The sequence below is a fragment of the Stomoxys calcitrans genome, chromosome 1 (genome assembly GCF_963082655.1).
Source record: "Stomoxys calcitrans chromosome 1, idStoCalc2.1, whole genome shotgun sequence".
Classification (NCBI taxonomy): domain Eukaryota; kingdom Metazoa; phylum Arthropoda; class Insecta; order Diptera; family Muscidae; genus Stomoxys; species Stomoxys calcitrans.
In genome coordinates, this window is record NC_081552.1 from 244328369 (window position 1) to 244353075 (window position 24707).

The 24707-nt window shown below is 37.8% G+C and overlaps 2 protein-coding genes and 1 long non-coding RNA gene across 5 annotated transcripts in view; 1 reads left to right on the forward strand and 2 right to left on the reverse strand.

Annotated features, from left to right (window-relative positions):
- Window positions 1-907: 907 nt before the first annotated feature.
- On the reverse strand, window positions 908-24308 carry LOC106091596 (uncharacterized). The gene is made up of 2 exons (XM_059362370.1): window positions 23169-24308; window positions 908-3067 (listed from the first exon to the last, which is right to left on the reverse strand). The coding sequence occupies exon 2, from the start codon at window positions 2897-2899 to the stop codon at window positions 1394-1396; it is 1506 nt and encodes a 501-aa protein (XP_059218353.1). The 5' UTR covers window positions 2900-3067; window positions 23169-24308; the 3' UTR covers window positions 908-1393.
- Window positions 6976-24707, reverse strand: part of LOC106091603 (uncharacterized) — a 104746-nt gene continuing 87014 nt past the window's right edge. For 2 of the 3 annotated variants that reach the window (XM_013258166.2, XM_059362345.1), the window contains exon 2: window positions 6976-9190. In XM_013258166.2, coding sequence (XP_013113620.2) covers window positions 7039-9045 — 2007 coding nt within the window. In that variant the 5' untranslated portion in view covers window positions 9046-9190 and the 3' untranslated portion in view covers window positions 6976-7038. Of the gene's footprint in view, window positions 9191-16376; window positions 16397-24707 lie in introns of those variants that run through there. The other variant, XM_013258165.2, reaches the window with a different exon arrangement.
- Window positions 10441-12730, forward strand: LOC106091605 (uncharacterized). The gene is made up of 4 exons (XR_001222025.2): window positions 10441-10919; window positions 11105-11878; window positions 11954-12041; window positions 12107-12730. It is a non-coding gene; the product is annotated as an uncharacterized LOC106091605 (long non-coding RNA).

Sequence of the window (24707 nt, forward strand, 5' to 3'; positions counted from 1 at the left end):
TGTTTAAAATCTGAGTTCCTATTTGTGTGGGGTTCGTCATTGTTGTTGTTGTAGCAATGTGTTGTACACTGCGGCGGTAGCCCTTGCCAATAAAGGTCTTCATCTGGTCAATCCGGTATGTACAACCGGCTGTAATGGGGTGTTAATCTTCACGAGAAGCCCAGCTAAGACCTATCGGCCGCGAATCCACAGGTTACGGATAGTGCGATGCTTCCTATACGGGCAATATTGTTGTTGTTGCAGTGTGTTATACACTGAGGCGGCAGTTCTTGTCGATGAAGAACTCCATCAGGTCGGTCTGGTATGTACAACCGGCTGCCGGGCAATCACGGTATTGAATGGAGAGCCTCAAAAAGAGGCCGGTCGGCAACTACTCTATCTTAAATTCTCGATACGACAAGGCGGTTTATTGGCGCTTTTTGTAACCAAGGCCAAAACGTTCCTTCGATGGTCGGTCCTATGAACCGGAACAAGCTTGCTCACCTATAAAGCTTCAGGAGGAACCTCCGCATGTAAAAGTGTGGCTACTACGACCAAAACTCCGATAGAAAGATCAAATGGAGAAAGACATCTAGAAACTAGGTATCAGAAATCTATTCTGAGCGCGACTACCTAAAAAATGTTCCGTTAGCCAATTAAAGAGAGAAAGTCAACTGAACTTAAGTTGGGGTACCATCCATAATCGACGACATAAAACTCGTGCTCATGAATTGTTTTTCAACAGGCTAAATTTTATTTTTTTTTTTCAATTTTCTTGTTACAAATTATATTACATAGCAAAAGAAAGTTGTGACTAAATGTATGAACATTTGGCATGGTTTTGTTGTTTCCTATTGGAAAAGTCAAGAGCAACGTGTAATTCACCTCAACAATTGACTTGAGAGTTTAGTTTAAATATGATAAAAGATTTAGTAGTTGGTATGTTTTTATTTAATTGAATTTCAGTACATTTGTGGTAATCTACCTAGTGAAGACTATAAGAAGCATGTATGTATTAAGACTAAAGGAGTATTTTAGTGGAATATTTGATCAATTGCTTTGAGTTTTAAAAGCGGAACATATTTTTTTCTACAAGAATACTCGTTTGGAACGAAAAACAAAATAATATTACATCTCCGCAAATATATTAGAACATAGAGAATAGTACTTTATCAGTCGAATATGTTTCATAAGGATCTGGTAGTGAAAAAAATACATTTAAATGTTCTAATTTATGTTTTAATTAAAAAAAAAATTATAAAATAATATGATTTTAAATAGTTTAAATACTTCTTTTGTTTTTAACTAACTTCTTAAGTGTTAACGTTTTTTTAACAAATTAACAATAAATACAATTACAATACTTGTTTTTTATTTTTTAATATGCTAAAACTAGATGGTGATGGTGGTTCGTTTAAACGACATGATTTTCCCCCACCACTGCTGCTCGATTTCCTTTTCTTAACACGGCTTCCAGTTGCGATATCAGACCAATGGCTCGGAAATTCTCTCTAAAGAGGGCAAAGTCTTCAAGAGGCTTCAAATACTCAAGAGCCTGCGTATATGTTTCCAAGTCTCTAATGTTCGTGGCTGAGCTAGGAGCGGGGGAAGTGTTGCCATTCGTTGTAACTTCGCCAGTTTGAGATTTGGGGGAATTAGAGCGGGAGTTTTGGTTGTTAGAAGGCTGCGAGTTTGAGGGCGATGATGTGGATCTAGCATTCCCATTGGACAAAGGTAATTTTATTTTGAAACTGTTATCAGCTATATCATTGTTGTTATTAGCTGTTCTATCACCAAATTCACCCGCGGGCGAATGTGATCGGGAGCTGTTGATTGGAGTGGCTCGTTTTCCATTTGGTATATTCCTATCGTTATCTGTTGTTGATAGACGTCGTTTGGCAGCTTGCCCATTTGAAAAGTTGGGAAGACTGGATCTTGGTCTCATTGGATCGTTTTGAGCAGATGAGTGCGATGGTGGCCTGCTGTTTCGATTCGGTTGTTGTTGTTGCTGCTGCCTGTCACTGTAATATTCATCGTATGTGCTAAAACTGCGGCTCTCTGAACCCTCCGAGCGATAAGAATTCAAGCCATTGTTGTTTGTAAACTGTGATGGATGTTGATTCTGTCCATTTTGGTAATTTTGATAATATGCCTGTGCCTGCATTTTCGAATCTGGCTGACTATCCTCATCATCTTTGTATCCACTCATTGACTGATCTTGATCTGTGTCTTCGTCTTCCTCATAATTGCCGTACTGTTTCATATAGTTAATATATTGCTCGGGCACACTTTCAAAGCTGTCTAGACCCTCAATATTGGTGGGCGGGAAAGAGTGTTGCAAATCTTGAACAATATCGGGAATCCACAAAGAAGGTCCCATCGGCTTTAACTGATTTGAGGCCAACTTTTTTGCAAAGTTTGTCAAATGAGTCTCGCGAAAACGATTTAACCAACGATTGTCTGCCATGAATCCTTCACATCCGATTATCTGTTTGGCGGTTTCCGCTTTCTCCTTTATCATGCCATGGGTGATAGAGCCTCTAAGTTGGGGATTTAAGTTGGCCCTAACCAACCATTCGTATACCACGGCATTGATGTATGCATGTTTGCGACTTCTTTCGAGTTCAACAAACATAGCTTGATTTTCAACATCTTTCAAATTTGATGGTACATCCAAATATAAAGTGGGCACAGCATTACTTGTGAGTCTTCTACCACCTACGTATTGAGGTAAAAAATGTATAGCACACACGACTGGTTTCTTAAACGGCAGTATGCGACTCATGGAAGCTTGGCAGGACTGTGCCCATTGCTTGTAATAAGGATTATCTTGTCTGGGGAATTGAAAAAATTGAAGATTTGGCTGAAGTCTGGAATTGGACATGCATCCCACAATGCAACATTTGCGAATGGCCGGCATTGTATTACTCCTCTTTATTTCTCTTTTAGTCGCAAATTTTCACCGCAGCTGCACCCAACCTTTTAGAGGAAATGGCTAAATAAAACGCTTTGCTTCTTCTCCCAACGATAAACCGCTTTGTATTATAGCGGGTTAATTTGTTGTTTACCAAGGAGAGGATGAGCGTATCTGCAAAGAGAAAAGAAAGGCGAATGAATAAAATGTCAAAACAAAAACAAGGTTGTATTACATTCTACTCAGGTCACATAAAGCTACGTTTACACTGTCCGCTAAATTATGTTATATGGTCATTATTATGCGTCATTTATATAATAACTCGTCGTTTTGCAAATTTTTTCAAAAAACTACCTAAAAATCTAAATTAGCCGTGGATTTGCATAAAACGATAAAGTTTATGATTCCATTGCGGGTTGGAACCCAACGGGAAAACTGGACTTTATAGGGCACACGACCGATTTTTTCGCGCACACGCTATCTCTCTATTCGTTCGCATGGCAAAATAATTAAAGGTGGTCTCATTTGTACAACTACAACATGGCATTGTCAATCTGATCGACGTTTTGCCAACCACACAAAGAAAATTGTGGGCGTGGGTGTTTACATGTGCGTACTTGAACAGAGAATATGCAAGAAAGAAGATAACAAAAAAGAAAAATGCAAACAAAAATCTGCCATCTTAATACCGTCAAACCTGGCCGGCTGGTAAGAACTATTCATGTGAGACCAAGGCGGATTTAAAAAAGTAGTCTTACGCGAACGGCTGTTATTAGCCTGCCAGCTTTGATGTTAAGATGACTGATTTTTGTTTGAATTCTCTTTGTTGTTATCTTCTTTCTCGTATATTCTCTGCTCATGTACGCACACGTATATACACATACACACAAATTTCTTTGTGTGTCGGCAAAACGTCGATCAGCTTGATGACAACTTGGCGAATTGCACCATATAATTGGTTGTTGTACAAATGAGACCACCTTTGATCGTTTCGCCATGCCAACAAATAGAGAGAGCGTGTGAGCGAAAAAAATCGGTCGTGCGCCCTATAAAGTCCAGTTTTCCCCTTTGGTTTCAACCCCTAATGGAACCATAAACTTTCTCGTTTTATGTAAATCCGCGGCCAATTCAGATTTTAGGGTATTTTTTTTTTTTGAAAAAATTACAAAACAACGAGTTATTATATTTAACCGTCAATTTATGGAGCATAAATGACGTATAATAATGAACATATGGAAGTTGTTGTACAAATGAGATCACCTTAAATTGTTTCGCCATGGCGTGAGACCACCTTTGATTCGTTGGCAGGTAATGTACGCGAACGACTTCCCGTAAAAAATTGTTAACTATACGCCTTGCGCGATGAATGAGAGCGCCACACCAGAATTCGGGCAATAGCAGGAACTGGCAAAGCAAATGTTTTCTCGCTCACCGATTCCTCTGACCCTAGGGAACTGAACCTAACAGTTACTGATCTCAAGAGAGGTGCCCAGTTATTTAACCGTCAATTTATTGAGCACCCCGCTACAATTTGCAGTGGACGCAGTTTCAAATGTCATCCGCAGCGCCAAGTCACTGAACCCAGACGAAACCTCAACACTGATGCAAAAACCGGGAGTCGAGTACATGGCACAGATTATCAACCTATCTCCGAGCACGCTAATAGTTCCGATGTCTGGAATATGGGCTGAATCACTCCACTACTGAATCTTGGAGGGGGCTCGAGTAAGAGAGAGTCCGACAGACTGACCTATCTTCTCTCGCCAGTAGACAAGCTTGAGCGTCTTCCACCAGTACTGATTCCGTAGATTGCATAACACGTCATCACTACACATATTAACCTTGGTCTAAATCAGATCAGGCCATGCGATAGGACGGTCCTCATACTCTGGACCATTTGAAAGCCTTCGATACGGTCAGTTACGTCACGCTTTCTAAAACGGGTTTAAAACATAGGATTATGAACTATCTGTGTGGTAGCCAGTCGTGTGTGGACTTTCGAGATAAGAAGTTGAAGCCCCGAAGAGTGAAACAGGGATTTCCCCAAGCGGGTTGATATTTCATGCACTGTTTAACATCTATGCCGCTTCTATACCACATTCAGACGGCAACGAGATCGTGCCATATACTGACGATTCATGGCTTCGGGTCCCCTCGTTGATAATATCTGCGTGAGTTAGAACTACAACCTTTCCGATCTGCATAATTGGAATTCTTAAAAATTTCGACCACCAACTACCCCAAAATACTTGGTCATATTTGACAGTGATTTTTGTTCTTCCGTGACCAATATTAAGATTTAATGTTGTATATTTTGTTCGATTGACTTTATTCTCCTAACGTATCCTCCTCCTCCGTAACGAATACGGAAAATGTAGGAAGGAAAACGAAAACGTTGGAAGTTAATCGAAATTAGTGACAATATTAATATATTAAAATTTTATATATAAACTGATTTCCTTTCTTTGGAGACCCATCAGGATTCACTCTATTAGTGAATCCTGGAGACCCATGTTGAAATTTGATGTAGAACATACCCCTTTTCGATATCATGCTTCTGAAATGAGGTCAGTATTCACTGAATAAGGTTAGCCAAGCGAACAACCGACATACAAATTTTTTAATTTTTGGCAGTACTTGGCATTGAAGATGTCAACTTGTTCTCTTCCTCTATTCTTTGTTTACGTTTTCTCCTATTTGATGGCATTTTCAACCGGCAGATTTGACATCCTTAATGATTTTCATGGGACCTATCCACTTTATGTTTTCGCAAGTGACCTAAACTTCTATTAGTGAATTCTGAAATGAGGTATTGCAAGAGTTTACTTTTGGGATATCAACAGGATTCACTAATACCGTGGACGAAGTTATGAACCCGGGCTTTTGGGATGACGCAGTCCGAGTTAAGGGAGTGGACAACGAATGCAGCATTCTGGAACAGTGAAAAGGTCGGTAGGATAGCGAAAATCCTATGGGGGGATCCAGATCGTGAGAAGACGAGGATGCAAGGAGGCCAGTATAGCTCTTGGTATCATAACGGGACACATAGGATTACGAGCTCACTTATGTAAAATCGGTGAGGCAAGTGATAGCATGAGTAGGGCATTTGGGGAAGATGATGAAACGTAGGAGCATTTCCTTTGTCATTGCCCGGCTTTCGCGTCTAACAGATACAGACACTTATGTGGAGACACAATACCAGACATGAAGCAACTTAGGGGAGTGGTATTGAAAGCAATTAGGGATTTTGTAAGTAGCACGGAATTCCTAACCTAAAATTTTATTTTAAGAGGTTACTTTATAGTTTTTAGAGCGCACAACAAGCCGATTACTGGCTTTGGTGTATGTCAATAGTGGCATGGGCGGCTTAATAACTACACCCTGTTTTCAACCTAACCAAACTTAACCTATGTGTCGGACCTTACGGACCTAAAGCCGAATCCCTACTAGAAGAGGAGTATGATAGACTACATGATCAATGTGCTTAATAAGGTTCTATGATATGTTAAGTAAAAATCGATTTTTGGTATAATAATTTATTTACTTTTTGTTCTTATTTTATAACACTGCTAGAAAAACAAAAAAAAAATTAAATATGCATGCTTATATTAAGCGAAAATACTTTTAACATTAATTTGTACAAAAATCAGTCACTTTTTTATAATACAAACCAGACTTAAAGTAAAAAAGTAAACTAATCTTGTATGAGATAACTACACTTAAGTGAATCTATTGGAAGCTGGATCATATTTTAGGATTGAAAAAATTCAAAGAGATTCTGATAAAAGGGATATACAATGAAAGCGAAATAAAAACACTAACTGCCTATTCTCTAGCAAAATATTGAACCGCAACAAATAGTTCCATATTAAATTTTTTCTTTTTAATTTTCAGCTTCCTTTTACGGATTGATTAGGTATTAATTAGTATGTACAGGATTTTAAAATGAATATACTCTTCTTCTTCTTGTAGCAATGTGTTATACACTGAGGCGGCAGCCCTTGCCGATGAAAAACTCCATCGGGTCAATCCCGTTCGCTCAACCGGCTGCCATGGGATTAATGAACATACTCTCTTAGAAATGAGTTCCATTTTATATATATAGTACAATTTTATTTACAACATAATTTTATAGGAATTTAAAACTAATTGAGACCGTTAGATATAACTTGTTTGGCGGCAGCAGGAGGCCTAATACTTTTTTTCAATATGTTCTCCAATTGCGATATGAGACCAATAGCTCTGAAATTTTCTTTGAACAGCGCAAAATCTTCCAGAGGCTTCAAGTATTCCAACGCTTGTGCGTAGGTTTCCAAATCCTTGACATTTCCATTTGTATCAGCTAGACTGCTAGCTGGTGATGGCAATGCTGCACTGTTGCGGCCATTTGTAGTGTTGCCTTTTTCTGTTTGAGACTTTGGGGAACAAGATCGGGAATTGCTGTTGGTGCCATTTGAGGGAGATGAAGCAGGAGCGGGAGACGATGGCCCGGTCTTGTTGCCATTCAAGAGTGGCAATTTTATTTTAAAATTATCATTACTTTTCGGTGGCTGCGGGATAGGAGAGCCATTAGATATAGGTGAAGAGCGTTTACTTTTGGGTAAATTGTCTTCGTTGGGATCTTGGGTCATTGGCCGTTTTACTGCTGGGGACAATGTCCTCTCAATTTGTAAGGGATCAATTGGGGATGCCCGAGGTGAATGAGATAAATCCCTAACGGGCTGCTGCAAAGGCGATGGTTGTCGCTGTTGTATGGGCGAAGGTTGTCCTTGTTGCATAGGTGATGGTTGTTGATGTTGCATAGGCGATGGTTGTTGATGTTGCATAGGCGATGGTTGTCGCTGTTGTATAGGTGATGGTTGTCGCTGTTGTATTGGTGATGGTTGTCGCTGTTGTATAGGTGATGGTTGTCGCTGCTGCTGCTGCTGTTGTTGTTCCAGTTGCTGCTGAGGAGGGGGCGTTTGGTGTTGAAGAGGTGATGGCAGCCTTTGTTGTTCTTGTTGCTGATTTGCTGGTGAGTGCGACATTGGACGCAACGGATGGAGAGGAGCTGGCGGTTGATGTTGCATGGGTGGTTGACTGGGATAAACTCCGCCATGATGTGGTGCTGGTGGTGGTTGTGGTGGTGCTGGCGGTTGTTGCTGATAATGCCTCTCATGAGCATAATAGTCATGATAGGCATTATAACTCGAAGCAGGATGATGTAACCCTCCACCTCCGTGATGACCATAAGGATTGTACCCATTCGCATGTGAAGGTGGCACCTGCGGTGTTGGTGGCGGCGGTGACTGATGATGATGGGGTGGAGGAGCCTGATGCATAGGCGGCTGCTGGTAATAGTTCTGTGGCGCATGGTGTTGCTGTGGGTAATAGCCTTGATGAGACATTTTTGGTTCGCCATATCCACTGTTTTCTTGCTCATTACCATAACCCATGGGAGGTTGCTGTTCTTGTTCCGATTCATCATCTTCTTCATATTCCCCATATTGCTTCATATAATTGATATATTGCTCGGGCACATTTTCGAAGTTTTCCATACGTTCAGCATTGGTGGGCGGAAATAGATGTTGAAGGTCTTGCACAATGTCAGGGATCCAGAGTGATGGTCCCATAGGTTTCAATTGATTTGAGGCCAATTTTTGAGCGAAACCGGACAAATGACTCTCCCGGAATCGGTTCAACCAACGATTATCGGCCGTAAATGTTTCACAGCCTATTATTTGTTTGGCAGTTTCGGCCTTCTCCTTGATCATACCATGTGTAATGGAACCACGAAGTTGTGGATTTAGATTTGCTCTTACAAGCCATTCGTATACAACGGCGTTTATATAGGCGCATTTGCGACTACGCTCAATTTCCTCCACCATGGCTTGCTGCTCCACTGCTTTTAGATTTGTGGGTACCTCCAACTTTAAAGTTGGCACCGCACTGCTGGTCAAGCGTCGGCCTCCAATGCAATGTGGATGAAAGTGTTCGGCGCAAAGTACAGGCTTCTTAAAGGGCAGTATGCGACTTAAAGATGCCTGGCAAGCCTGAGTCCAAAGCTTGTAGAAGGGATTTTCCGGTCGGGGAAATTGAAAAAACTGCAAATTCGGATTTAATCTTGAATTTGACATGCATCCAACGATGCAGCATCGCCTTATAGTGGGCATTCTATGTTTAATTTTCTTAAATTCTTGTAGGTTCTCTATTTTGTTGGGTTAAATTACACTGTTCTCAAAAAATCTGTGTTTTTACGCTCTTCACGCCACCGCGTTTGAAGAGTTTGCTTTCACCACTCACGGGTATAAAGAGAAACTGCAAAGAGACAGAAGCAAAAAGGAAGAGAATTATATTTGGAAATACACAACAGGGTTGTTAATTCTTTAAAAAACAATATGGCAACAATAAAAACGAAAAAAAAACAATCAAAAGATCTTTAACACTGTTGAAGGCACGGAATGTTTCGTTAAACTGCTTAATTTTAAAGAATAGTTACGTTAATTGCTTTACAAATTTCTCCATGTGTATACATGCGTGTGCTGTTTGAGTCCTCTATTGGCAATGCTTTCTTCATTTGCAATATACCGTTAAGTTGATTACAATTGTGTGTTAAGCCTCGTTTAATAGTGTAGATATACCGTTAAGGGAGTTGCCAAATTGCATTTAAAGGCTTTCAACCCTGATGCATTTTTCGGATCAAAAGACAGATGGATGAGCTAATCCATTTTGATCTATATTTTTATTCTCTAACAATTTCTTCCGTCTTCTTATAACATAATTTCAAACAAATATGTAGTAGTAAGCACAACTCTCTACAAAGCAAATGGTCAAAGCAACCTACGTTGCTATGAAATTAAAAGTACATAATGATTAAAGAGTAAAGTATTTGGAAATTGTTCCAAGAAATATTTTGTGATAACTTAAGATGTCGTTTATAATATTATCACACCTTGTGGTGCAATGCCAGTGACATTCGTTTTAAACAACTTTCCTTGTGTATACGCACTACTACACTACCCCCTATTAGGTTAAGTTTGATATTTTTTTCAATTTGTTTTAACTTTGTCAAAGTCTCCAGGAAAATTAATTTTATTCCTTCACTTTTAGGAAGTTGATTTTATTGAGTTTAGTTCACTTTTGTACTTACTACAAGTAAAAAATATGAACTTGAAGCATAGAAATTCAAATTTCCTTAAGTAGGAGTAAATAAATTTTAGAAAAGGTTCCGTTAACGATTCCGAGCCTCCCGATAGTCGAGTTGTTAGCGTGCTCAGACTACTAGTGCAGGGGTCATGGGTTCGTTTGATCTTCTAATACGCAATGAATTTTATTCCAACAAAAAAAAACGTACTTACTAACTCCGCCCTTTTTCATTAATACTAACAATAAGTTAGTTTTATGTAATTAATTTTAACAAAATCACAGATGAATATTAAACCTGGACTACGGTGTGCGCCATACATAGTTCAGTTTATGACATTACCTTCTGTTGATCTACCTTGTGTTTATTATGTACATGGAGACCAAACGCAAGTGCTGGCAATTAACAGTTATAGAACAAACAGAAGCAATCTGTAATATTTTACCGCCAAAATGACTGAAAAATACTTATTATTACAAAAGAGCAAATGCAGAGGAATCTTCTTCCTAATTAGCATCAACGCAAAAGAGTTTATAGAAAAGGATAATACTAATGAAAATTCAAAGGATTTTAACATTTAATGCCATTTCGTATATAGGTTTAATAACCTGCTGCAAAACAAAAAAATGTATCTCCCTCCAGCTCTCCAATTTCCGTGATATAACGCAAAAGCAGCTGCACCACAGCGTTATATACAAAACAAGTTTTTTTTTAATTTAAAGTCAGAGCCACATTCAAGTAATCAAACCCTGAATCTCTCGATATTACATCGAGGAAAAATGTGCATCCAACTACGCCTTAGAAAGCAAATCCAGCTCGTATGTACGCGAGCTACGTTGGCAACAACAACAGCGACTGCGAAGTAAAACCTTGAAGTAGAAGAGCAATATAGGTTGCCAGCTAGTAAGTAGAAAGAAACAGAAATAAACAGCGGGTATCCGGCCGTTCACATCCCTCCTCGAACGTCTGCCTTTTACCCGCAGGCAATTTGAAACTTTTTCCCTTTAATTCTCCGTAGCTGCGTGACAGCGAGCCAGCGTGATATTCAACATAAGGGTATATATTTTTCTTAACTTTTCTATTTCCAGAACACGCAAACTATGGGCGCCGACATCTTGCCTAAACGTGAGACTCACCAACAGGCTGTAGATGAGATTTAAGGTATACTATACCATTGTCGGATATAGTTATAGATACAACGGACTCAAGAGTTATGCATTGCTGTTGCTGCCGCTGTTGATGGCATTTTCCCCTGAGCCAACGCCACCATCTCATGGAGAATGAGTACGCATTTGTGCCATGGGAGGGAAAAAGAAAAAGTTTTTAGCACCAGCAGCCTTTTGTTTGTGTGTCAAAGGAGCAAGAGCTACACATTAAAGAATATTGGTAGTAGAAGATGTTGATGATAATGATGTTTTAAATGTTGACCGGCGTTGGAGGAGGAATGAGTATAAGTATATATACGAAAAAAGATCCTTTGTCGAGCTGCTTGTAAAAATCACTAATGGAATGATATATGATGATGGATGGTTTTTGGGCACAAAAACACATAGTACACCCTGAAAAATAATGTTGCTGATATCAGCAAACTATAGCTGTGTTCGGAAGTCAAAAATTTGTGCAAATTTGCAGAAATTTTTACTGGAAGTCGTTCGCGTACTTTATTTGCAGCAGAAGAGAGCGTAAGAGAGAGTATATTTTGACAGTTTAAAAATAGAGAACTACAAATTTGTACTGGAACTTTTTTTGCAAACAGAAATTTGCAACTTTGAACAGATGTTTTGTAAAGATCAGCTGTTTTAAGAAAAACAGCCGTTACATGAAAATACAAAAGAACGCCAAAATAGATCAAAAAGGCGGAGGTAAGTAAAAAATATACATATATTGTTTATTGGTAATTATTAAATTTGATTCATTTTTATTTACTTTTAATGAAGCTTCATGACAGCAGCTAGTGTTCAGGTACAGAAAACTCGACAAAAGAAGTTGTAATTTCAACTCAAGTCGGTTGTTCTACATTAGAAGGTAAGTGCAAAATTTGCGGAATTATTTGGAAAATCTTGACAAATTAAAACATTGTATACTTCCAGACACTAAGAAAAGAGCAATTATCGGCTTCTTAAGTGTTTTGATAGAATTATCCTCATCGGAGAGCTACGATGAAACCAACACCGTTCCTTTTGTTAAGGAGGGAAGATGCTGCCATGGAATTGTGTGGGTCTAGCTGGGCCGTTAAACAAGTGACGCACAGTGGGATTAGAAAAAATATTGCAAATTGGTCTGCCAATTGTGAACGGATACATATATCTTCAATGATAACAAAGTGTCCGTAGTCGCCACATCAGTGGTCATAGCAATTTATCTAGCTACAATGTCCAAAGCATTAGATGGTTAGTCCAAGGTATCTTTGTCCGCACAAGTGTACTTTTGTATACGGTGATGGCATGTCAAGCAGTTGTAGTCCTATGCAGCCAAAACAAAAATCAGCTGTTTTTCTGCAAATTTTCTCTCTCTTTTTTCTTTTTTCGCTCTTACTCTCCTACAAATTTTTACTGGGAAAAGTTCTCGAACAGACCTAATGTCTGCTGTTTATTTATTAAAAATTGTTAACCCTTCATTGTTAAGACATTTCCCATCCATTTATGTAATATATTGTGAATTTTAGCCCGTAATTTTGTTGTTTAAGAGCTGAAATATGATTTATGTAGATATTTTGTCTGCTGATGTTTTAAATTATTAAATTGTGGAAAATATGGTAACATTTTATTTCGAGAACGTCTAAAATTAAAAGACAAATTGTAGTATACAAGTATTTAAAATATTTTTGACATTTTGAGGCTAAAATCCACATTTTACTATCTGAAAATAGCATAAAATTTATGTTTTTTTAGCAAAAAATTACTGCTGTCCCATTTTCAGATGGTTTTTGTTGTTACAACAAACATTTTTGCTATTTTACTAACAAATTTCTCTGAGTGTAGGTTGTTCATACCACTATAGGATAATTTTGAACGAATAGTTAAGTAAAAACTATGTGTTTGTATAAGAAGCTGTTATTTATGTATTGTATGTATTATAATTTCGGATAAACATACATATATGTATATATAGATAAAATTGGTTTATTGTATATAGCAGCCCCTTATGTACGGGTATTTATATTTCCCCTATTGAGTCTAAATACCATGGGGATTATGTCAGAATGTAGTCTATTCATGGATATTTTTCGTTCATACCATTTTGAGAAAAGTTGAGTCATGCAATACCATAATTCTTTTTGAGTCGGTGTCAATTACGTCGCGGTCTCAGTTTAGTTGTTTACTGTATAAAACAGTGGTGTGTAAGCATCATTGAAATGAGAAAACATTTTTGGAGAATTTTTTTTTTGGGAGACTGACTTATACAGTCAGATATTAAGGACTGAGAGAGTATTGTATGATCCATTGAGTTCCGAGCCAATGAGATAATCAGTGCGTCTTTATGTCTGGAAAATCCTCTGTAGTTCAGATATTCACACTGCTACAGATACTGAAAATTATTTCAGAACACTTCTTAACTGTCACTTGATCATAAGTTACAATTGAAAATATCCTCTCCGAAGAGTCCAGTACCAAACGAGTCTTCAGAACAAAAGACTGTCTAAAGTTTGATTTGTTTAGAGAACATGGATCAGAGCAATGGCACTTGCCATCAGTATTACCGCTGAAGAATATTAAATAAAACCAAATATGCCAAATATTCTAAAAGCTAAAAATGCAGTATATTTTTTATACGCATCACCGAAAAGTTTGACCCTGCAAGATATGTCGACTAATCTAGGGGTACCTATGTCAGAGACTATTACTGAAAGAAAGCAAAAAGGAGTTTAGTATAGCTATTGGTATAACATAACGGAACACATAGGTCTACGAGCTCACTTATGTAAAATCGGTGCGGCAAGTGATAGCATGTTTAGGGTATGCGGGGAAGATGATGAGACAATACCACCCCCCCAAGACCAACTTAGGGGGGTGGTGTTGAAAACAATTAAGGATTTTTTAAGTAGCACGGAATTCCTAACCTAAAATTTTCTTAGAGCGCACAACAAGCCGATTACTGGCACCCTCTGCATTATCTGCACCCTCTTTTCTACCTAACCTATACGGATTTATTTGCATTTAAAGTTATTCATTGGTAATGCCTAAAAATAGGGGGTTCTTTGACCCCATTGTATACTTTCCACTATGCAGTTCTAATAATTCTTAACATTCCACTATGCAGTTCTAATAATTCTTAACATAGGTAAATTCATATATTAGTATTGCTTTTATTTCTTCTGCCATGGCTTACTCTTGAATCTTTCTACGATTGCTCAAAAATCCTTTCAATCCTCAAACGTAGAGTATGGCTTCCATTGGTGCTTCTTGCTATTGTTGTATGTATCTGTTGCTTTGCCATTTTTAAGTTAATTCTAATTGCAGCAGTTTTTCTAGTCCACTGTGCGATTAGAATGGATTAAAACCATACCACTCATGAAAAGAAGATATAGACATGGGTAAATACTACATACACAAATACTCTCCAGCCTCATCTTGATTGATTGACATTTTTGTTTCTGGCAAAGCTTGTCGTCGTCATATCTGCCTTCAGCATCTAGAGCCGTATCTAAATCTATCTAGTTAACCATATCCGCACACTGCTCGTTTCTTTTGATGAATTCTATGGAATATTTCCAAAATGGTGGTTTCGTTTTACCAGATAGATAGGTTGATACATATACTTCTATCAACTGTTGTGCTTGATTTCTCTTTTTATTTCTTGGTTTCCTATGAATAGTTTGGGTTTATATATCTTTTTAGAAGTAGATGATATTTAAAAATTTTAATAAAAAAATCTGTGGGTAGGTAGTACGGACATAGCCATAAAACTCGTTTCTACCATCATTTGAAGACACAATTCGCATAAGCGTCTTAAGTGCCAACCATCGAACCATCGGAGCAACCAACTTGACTTTGGCTTGGTTCAGCCAATGTTACTATGTGGGTATATGGTTGTCGATAAGATTGTATGGTTGTTGTAGTTATTGCTAGTGATGGCGAAGGTGCTATTGAAGAAAACTACACTCACAGCACTTGTGACAGACGAAGCTACTATAGCTCTGTGCCGTCTGGATACTTGAGTACATTACGATTGGTCGTGGTCGTGGGGTGCTAATGTTAAAAATTAAATCTGTTACGGCCACGCTGCCAACTTCTTTGCCATTAACCACCACAGTACAACATATGGCGCTTATATGGCTTGCAAACAGGTAAAAAAAGCCAATATATAAATGCCAAACTACCAAAATGGTTGTGGTTGGTATTTCTATAAACCCGAACCCAAACCCAAAAAATTGCTTCACATTTACCAACTTCCCATCCATTCATATTGTCAATTTTGACATAGCTGTATATACGAGCAGTATATTTTTATACAGCATTTTACGAGACTACCTGACATTTTTGGCATTTCTGCATGCAAAAAAGCCATGAAAACAAGAGATGACTAAGCAAAGTCTTGAAACTTTCATATTGGGAGCAACACTATAATGACCATATTTGATTTTCCACTTTTACCACTTCAAGGTATGGCTGAAGAATACAAAATTATTATTTTTTCTCGTAAATAGAGAGGATTTCTGAAACCTTCATTTGGGGAGATATAGGGAATAACGGTTTTTGTACTCATCTATTGGATTTGCACTCTCTCCCTTGCTTCTGATCACTGTTACACCTTCCGCCCCATTCAAATAAAATTTTGGAAAACTTTTTATTGTTTGGAGATAACAGCAGTTCAACCCCCATCGGGAATAAAGTACGTAGGTATTCAGAGAAAATCTTTTCCATTTGTGTGTATAACAGTTTGTGGCTCAAGGTTCACCAAAAACATCATTGCCCATATAGATACAAAAATTTTTTTACGTTCACACAAATCCCCGGTCGTACATTATTTATATACGCCCGTCCCATTTGTACATACACACAACCACACTTACTTACTATATGTACATGTACATATATAGGGGGATGGCATACACAAGTATATACACACACCAACCATGCCGCCTTGCAATAATTTAGATGACGAGGGTCTTTTTTTGAGTTGGGTGTTTAAATCCCCATGATAATGCAAGTGTTGGTCCGAGGTTCCATTATTAAAGCACACACAGGCAACTTGTATTAGTAAAATAGCAAATATAACCATATATCAGGGGGAAGATATTGTAGGAGAATTTTTTGAGAGTTTTGAAAGACAACCCTAACATAACCCTAATTTCGATTATACTTGTGACGTTATTAATAACAATGATTATCTTATGAGTTAATTTTCGCCAACTCTCACGTTCTACACTTTTGTTCATCTTGATAAAGATAGCCAGATGGTGTAGAACTGCCTTTTAAAAATTCTCAGAAGGTGCTTAGTCACGAAATATTGCTAGACTGAGTCACAAAAATTTTCCATAACTAATGACCCTCCAATCAAGGGGTACAGTAGTATGAGTAATAAAAAAAAAATAACGCTTATAAGACTTGTGAAGGAGAACCAGTATATGACCAATGTATGAGCACATCCAAATACCAAATACACCAACATTTATATGGACGATATATTCTGGGTATATTTTTGTAAATTTATTTATTTTACAACATCAACAATAGGTTAGAAAATAATATTGAAATCTTCAACAAATCACACAGATCTCTGGAATCTGCATTCGTTCTAAAAATATTTTTTAGCTAATAAAGATTTTCGACAATTTTTGCCAGACTAAGGAGAGTGTAGATAGTTGGTAGTATGTATAAGAAATCTTGTATAATCTTATATTTGAGTTTGTTTGTCTGTTCCGGACTTTGAATCGGATGAACCGATTTTCTTGAAATTTTCACAGATGATGCATAATGATCCCGTGGTGAAAATAGGGTACTACATTTTTCCAAATCTGAAGGGGGAGCGGACGAAAGGCTCATTTCTGACTAAATGAATATATAAACCAGCAAAACTGTAGCATTTGGGGTAAAGAACAGCAGAAGAGTTATCGATGCATTTCGAATGAACGACAGTTTGGTGCTGTTGGCATCATTGGTTAATTTTTCGTCAAAGACGACCATGGGAAAAAACGTTACAGTCAACGGCGATATCGAGTTATGATACATGGCTTATTTTTGCTCCAATTGGCTAAATTGGGCTTGGTTGATATGTGGTTTCAACAAGATGGCGCCACATGCTTCAAAGCTTGTAAAACAATGGACATATTGAAGGATGAATTTTGTGAAGAGTTTATCTCTGGAAATGACTCTGTGTGTTGGCCGCCAAGATAATGTGATTTGACGCCACTTGACTATTTCTTGTGAGATTATGTAAAGTCTTTGGTTTATGTGGACAAGCAAACGCGTTTGAAGTCCAAAACAGAATGAGCGTGTTAAGCTTAGTTTTTGAGCGTTGCCTTCAAAAATGCAACACTGCAAACAAATCCCACATAAACAACCAAGGCGGATTAAATAAGGTGGTCTCACGTGAACAGCTGTTAATAGCCGGCCAGGTTTGACGGTATTAAGATGTCAGGTTTTGGTTTGCATTCTCTTTGTTGCTATCTTCTTTCTCGCATATTCTCTGCTCATTTACGCACGCACAAATTTCTTTGTGTGTGTTGACAAAACGTCGATCAGCTTGATGACAAGATGGCAAATTGCACCGTATGATTTGTGGTTGTTGTACAAATGAGACCATTTTTAATTATTTCGCCATGACAAACAACATGCAAAAGCTAATGAATTTTCAACTTTGAGACTGCAATCGAGCATCATGTTTGCAGAGTTGCATATATCAAGGCAACGCTTAAAAACGAAGCTCAACGCGCAACAGAATGAGCGTGTTGTCGAGCGTCGCGTTAAAAAATTCAACTCTGCAGACAAAGGTTAAAAAACTCGCAAAAGTTAAAAAACATTTTTGACTTTGACGACCAAAAACAATGCTTCACGTGTGGCAACACAGAATGAAGTTCGTCTTCAAGCGTCAAAGTTGAATATTTTTTAACTTTTCTGCGTTGCTTTTGTGGAATTTGAGTTCAGAGTTGCATTTTTGCAACGTGACGCTCAAAACCAAAGCTCAACGCGCTCATTCTGTTTTGGCCTCTAGAGTATAACATAACATGGTGTTGTTCGTGGAATACAGAACGAAATGCTAAAAAAGTGATGCAAGATTGGGCCTTACGAATGGACCCCAGAAAGGCTTTACACTGCATGGGATGACCGTGTAAAGCTTTCTTGGGGAACATGCTAATATCCGCCTATGACGCTGAACGTCTGGGTTCGAATCCTGGCCAGAAACAAATTTTCAGCGGTGGTTTTCCCCCCCCTAATGCTGGCAACATTTGTGAGCTACTATGCCATGTAAAACTTCTCTCCAAAGAGGTGTCGCACTGCGGTACGCCGTTCGGACTCGACTGTAAAAAGGAGGCCCCTTATCATTGAGCTTAAGCTTGAATCGAACTGCACTCATTGATATGTGAGAAGTTTGCCCCTGTTCCTTAGTGGAATGTGCATGGGCAAAATTGGCAATTTTTGGGATGACCATGAGCACCACATGGGTTGGAACTCTGAGTTCCTATTTGTTTGGTGTCCATCGGCATCATGAGAAGCTCAGCTGCGTGCTACCAAACGAGTTGTCAGGTTGCGGATAGCGGAATACAACGTATATGGATTACCTGTAATTGCAGTCACGGGCAATCAGCGGTATCGAGTGGAGAGTCTCAGTAAGAGGGCGGCCGTTCGGGACAGGCTTTTGCTTATATCCTGAATGCCTGTTATTCTTGAAATGACAAGTCGAGTAATTGGCGTCTTCAAACAAGCAATGGTCGTAATGGTTCCACGACCATCGGCCCTACGGACCGGACGAAGCTAACCTATAGAGCTTAGCGAGGAGAGCCACCTACACATGTAAAAATGAGGCTACAAAAACGAAACGGCAAAGACCAATTCCAACACAGTTTGAGTTATTATAAGACCCAGCAGAGGATGTCGGCCAGGTAATCCTAGTCCACGCTAAATCAATTGTATTAACATTTTAAAAACGTTTGTAGGTTTTTTCAAAAACATTAGCTGCTATTAACATTGCAACCTTGCAACTCTTTGGGAATCATGATTTTTCATAATTTTCGCGCCAGATTATTTTATGTGATTTCTTCACCTTATTCATGTCATGTACGTACAAATCTTACTGCTTTAACACACAACTTCACAAAAATATATGTAAGTTAGCCCACTGACTGCGTATATAGCAACGATAATTTCTCCTCATTATCAGCGGAAATTAAAATTCCAAACAAATGTTGAAACTGTTGTTCCACGACTTATCAGTTTTGAGGGGCGACAGTCAGTCAATTGTCTTGGGTACATACCGCATATATAAACAAACTGGAAAACAATCGAGAGTCTTAAACATTTTGAATATAAAAAATCGAAGATTGTGAGACCTTATCAGGTGATGATGGGCCTATTGCGGTTTTAAAGCATATGGTTATTTGATTTTGTTCACCTTTTTTAGAACATGTGCACACAAATCGGAATTTGGAAGCTTAAGGTGACCAGTAGAACCCCCGTTATTGCTTTGTAGACTTTTTAAAATATTTCAACGATAAGATTATTTCGCTTAAATGGTGTACTTTATTGCTGGGTAATAGCACACCTGAAATTGTAGGTTAGGTTGAATGGGTGCAACTGTTTAGGACCCTTGTTTGAGAGATTAAAAGTATACAAAAAAGAAAAGTGTAATCCCTAAATCATAAATTGAGTAGACAAGCTAGGGAGTGAGAATCATAAACACAGACAAGTTTCCCCGTGCATGTACATGACCGTATCCACGCGCGATCATTTACGTTCGTCAATTCGTTCGTCTTTCGTCGGTGAATCGCAGGAGAGCCCTAAGAGATATATTTACAAGAACTCCTAGATTAGAGAGCTTTGGAGAGCCATACACCTATCCTATAAGTACAATGTGGGAGCTATATCCAATTCTGAATCAATTTTGATGGACCTCGGCGGATGTTCTCAGACGGGTTGTTAAACAATCAATCAGTCGTCGAGAAAAACGTTGTGCAAAATTTTGACAAGATTGGTCAAAAAATGCACTTGATGTGACTCTAGAAGTTAAAATCGTCCGACATATATATATGAAAGCTATATCCAAATCTTAACCGATTTTCATGGAATTCACTTAATGTTGAAAGTTAAGAGAAAATCCTTTCTGCCAAATTTCGAGAGAATCGGTTAACAAATGACAATTTTATTGCAATATTACTGCAAATTGGGCGAACATATATATACCCTGTACCACAGTAGTGGTATAGTGTAGAAAAAGTGTCTTGTCAGGAAGCCTTTCCATATTCTATTATTCCTAAGAGTCTGGCGTCAAAATATAACAAGTAACTTTTGTAAGTTTTTTCAAGTTTAAGCTCAAAGACAAGGGGAGTTCAAACGGCGTGCCGCAGTGCGACACCTCTTTGAAGAGAATTTTTTACATGGGTTCTATGAATGGCATAGTACCTCACAAACGTCGCCGGAATTAGGAGGATATAAGCACCGCTGAAAACATTTTCTAACGTTCTCGCTAAGATTCTTACCCAGGCGTTAAGGTTCTTAGGTGGATATGCTAACCTGTGCGCTAAGGTGGCATTCGCCTTTCAACCACAGCTCTCAATTAAAACCTCAATAGGCTTAACAAAGAGCATCGCTTCTAATACAGCGTATGGCATAGACTTGAGCGATCCTATGATCTCATTGCCGATTTTCTCGAATACAAATCTTCTTGCACCGTACCACTTTCCCATATTATGATAGAATTGATTTAAAAATATTTATATTATTTCCGAACGAATAAAGACAATTCTCCGATTTAAGACGTTGAACCGCTAAAATACTAACTCGTTTAGGTCGAAATTCGGCATCACGGAAGCACACCTGTCCCCTCCAACAATGAGACTAAATGTGGTTCAGTTATGTCTATGAAAAGATAAATGCATTCATTTATTTCACATGTTTTTAACCTATACGCATTTTTATGGAATATGACAGTTGTTTAGGTGAAAAGCCAAATACCAACCCTATACTAACAAACTTATGGGTCGATTATGGACTGCCACTCGACTACAGTTGCGTTGCCAGGAGACAAAACCACGAAGTAAAAATTAGTATAAAGTTGGATTTTTTTTCAATTTAACTCAATATCAGTATTTTTAAAGTTCAGATTCTAATTTGTAGAAAAGTACGTAATTTAATACAAAAACTAAAATTTCTGTAACAAATTTGGCCGTTGGCAACGCAACTGAAGTTGGGTTGCCATCCATAATCGACTCATTAATATTTAGATATGTATGGAAAGGATGGATGGTTCTGAACATAACTGTCATTTACAATAAATCTATTTTTTCAGTTGGCAACACTAATTTTGGAAAAAAGATACATTACGTCAATTCTTATTTTTAATGTTTTTATACAAAAGGGCATAGAACATCTTTGAACTGCATAGTTGTCAGTTTCATATAGTTTTCAAACGCTTGCACTACATGTTGCAAACATAATTGCCGTGTTTTATTTTGGTCCTATCGAGAACAAGTCAGATGTTCTGTATAGAATAACAGTGCATCGTTGTCCTGGATGCTTATCGATAACAGATAATTATAATATATTAATCGTGACATGCACTAAGTACTAAAATAAAACACAACAAATACAGGGCTTTTGAAAACAACAATCGTTAACTTAATCAAAACCAAGTGAACATTCTATTGCAATTTTTTATCGATAATTTAACTGCTAACGCTTAAATTATCCCAACTTTAACGTTCGATTTATCAGATAATAATGGTTTTATTATTAACGATAGCAAGAATATCAATAGCAATTTGATCAGTTTATTCATGAATTATAGGTTGTTGCCTCGAACATAATATCAACCTAGGAAAATTTGTACGGTAAAGTCACTAGCCCAGCTGATGGAATTTTCTAATTTCAGAGTTACATCCACATCCTACTAGAACGTTGAATGCTTCGTTTGGATTTTAAAAATTTTTCTCATTTGGTATCATTTTACATATTTGATAAATCTTAATTTTGAAGCTGCTTCACAAAATTGTGCATATAAAAACTAGAATGCCAATTTGAGAATGTACAGAAATTTAACAGGCTAGTGGGAATTTGCGCCACCATACCCGCAGGGTTATATATTGTAGTTGATTTCGTTGTTGTTGGGCTAGTGACTTTACATTCTTAATTCAACCACGTATAAACCTTTGAACTTTATTTAGTACAAATTAGTTAAATTTCGAAAGTTGCTAAAGCTGGTATTACACGATATGTTTTTTAAAATGTGGCAACTCTGAAAGTTGTACACATTGTGTGATATGTACGTAAAATTTTAAAATGAAAAATAGGATTTGTAAAAATATGCAGTTCTCTCGATTAAAGCAAACTCTTATTTAATTGAACATACATATGAGGGTACATGCCGATTAGAGCGCACTCTATTCGTATTTGACGTACATAAGAAAAACACATATGTATAGCACATGTCGCATAATAGCACCTTAAGTGTGCAAGATCGATAACAACACAAATTTAACCGTCACATAATCAATTTTAACTTCATTACAATTCAATGACAATTAAAGTGAAGTAAGTTATGATATGTTCAAAATATAAGTCGACTTTTCTTATTGTGTATTCTTATATGTATACGAATTTTATATATACAGAGTAGCGTTTGGCTCGTTTTGGAAAGTACCCCATGATTAACACTTCTATGTGAACTTGCTTTACGACATGTTTTGGTTCATGGAGAGAGGGGTTTCGTAATTCGAAGACATTGAGTTACAATAACTTAGAACTATATATACAGCGAGTTCTATGGGGGATTGTTTTTACTTTTTGCCCACAGACATTTATTTCGAATTCAGATTACCTATAGTCTGACCTTTATTGTATATCTCAAGTGTCTATATATTGCATATTGAGTTAGTTCTAAATTGTATTTCAGTTCCAAAACGACAAACACAAAGTAGAAATGAAAAAATATAAAATAAGAAAAACACAAAATTGTTTTTATTTACAAAAAAAATCGCACATTTTTTATATTAATTACCTTTAAAAATTTTTTAATGTATGCAAAAACTGCTCCACACACACGTGCACAAAATCTCAAGACCCCGTTTGTTTATATGGGTTTTGTATGGTTGTTGTTATTGTTTATTTGCTGATTTATACACACACACATTTACTCACTCACAATTCAATTCAGTTCAGTCACATGCACGTTTGCATTTGTTTATTCATATAAACACACTATACTTGAGGGGGAGGGGGGTTGCTGTTCTTGCTTTGCCTTTATTTGAGCATTTCCCTCTCATTCAAATGAATCATTGTCTGCTTTCACATGTATGTGTTGTTGTTATTATTTTTATTGTTGCACTCGATATCCAAAGTGTTGTGTGTTGGTGCCGTTGAGAGTCCCCGTTATGTCAAGTACTGAGCGAAAGTCTCTGAAATGCGGGGTCTTTATGTGAACCGATATTTTCTTCTTTTGTATAATTCCACTTGTGTTGTTGTTGTTATATACCGCATATATTTCTCAAATATACTACAGCACGAATAATTCTTTATATTTCGCACATCCGATATCGTAACGTTCCCAACGACTGCTCACAACAGAATGAGACAAGCCAAAGACCCAAACACACGATTTTCAACGACTCGTACATTCAAGCTGAAAACCAAACAAACTATAGCTGCCTGCCTGCTGTGTTATATGGATTGCTGTGGCACCACACACCAGCCAGCCAGCTGAAACCACCGAGAAAAGCAGGCAAGGCAGTAAATGTTGCCCCGTTCTTGTTGTTGTTGTTGCTGTGGTACTTTATTTTTTATACCACTTAAACTGAACCTCTGTGTGTGAAGGGGAATACAAGACTCAACAAACTGGCGGACGGACATCTGTGCCTGACGGTCTCTATATAGAGTATAAATCCAAATATGCCAAACCAACCCAGGGTTTTCGAAAACGAATCCGTATGAAACTACGGTCGACATACACAGCTAGATGAGCACAGAAACAACCACTTACTCATTCACACGAATGGAGCAACAACAAAAACGCCTTCGAGGCTTCGGGTTGGTACTATGCTTGGCGAGACGGGCGCGACAAACATAATGTTTGAAACAAGAACGTCGCCGAAAAGTGTGACCTAACGACCGTCAGAACGTTCTTGATAGCTTGGCGGTTCTTCGTCGTATCGTCGTAGTTAATAGGAACAATGTGAACGCCATCCCCATTCGTATATTTTGTACTTATACTCTTGATAAAGTGGTTTCAACATCAGCCCCCTTAATAGAACGAGAGCGTTTAGCCGGTATTTATTGGTGTAGCAAATGTAGCGTTTTTAGCATATTGTACTTCATACCTCTATGCTACGCAATGTAGAATAACAGAAACATAATGAACAACAGTTGAATACAAAAGGTTATAAACTCATGTACAATCGCACTATAGCATAGATAAATAACAGGTAGATAAAGATTTTGAAGTTCACAAATGGACTGGATGATGGCGCCTGCAAAAATAGTTAACTTATGACATGCCAAATTCAAGGTGCTGTCACTTTATCTATCCAGAAGACATTCCTTA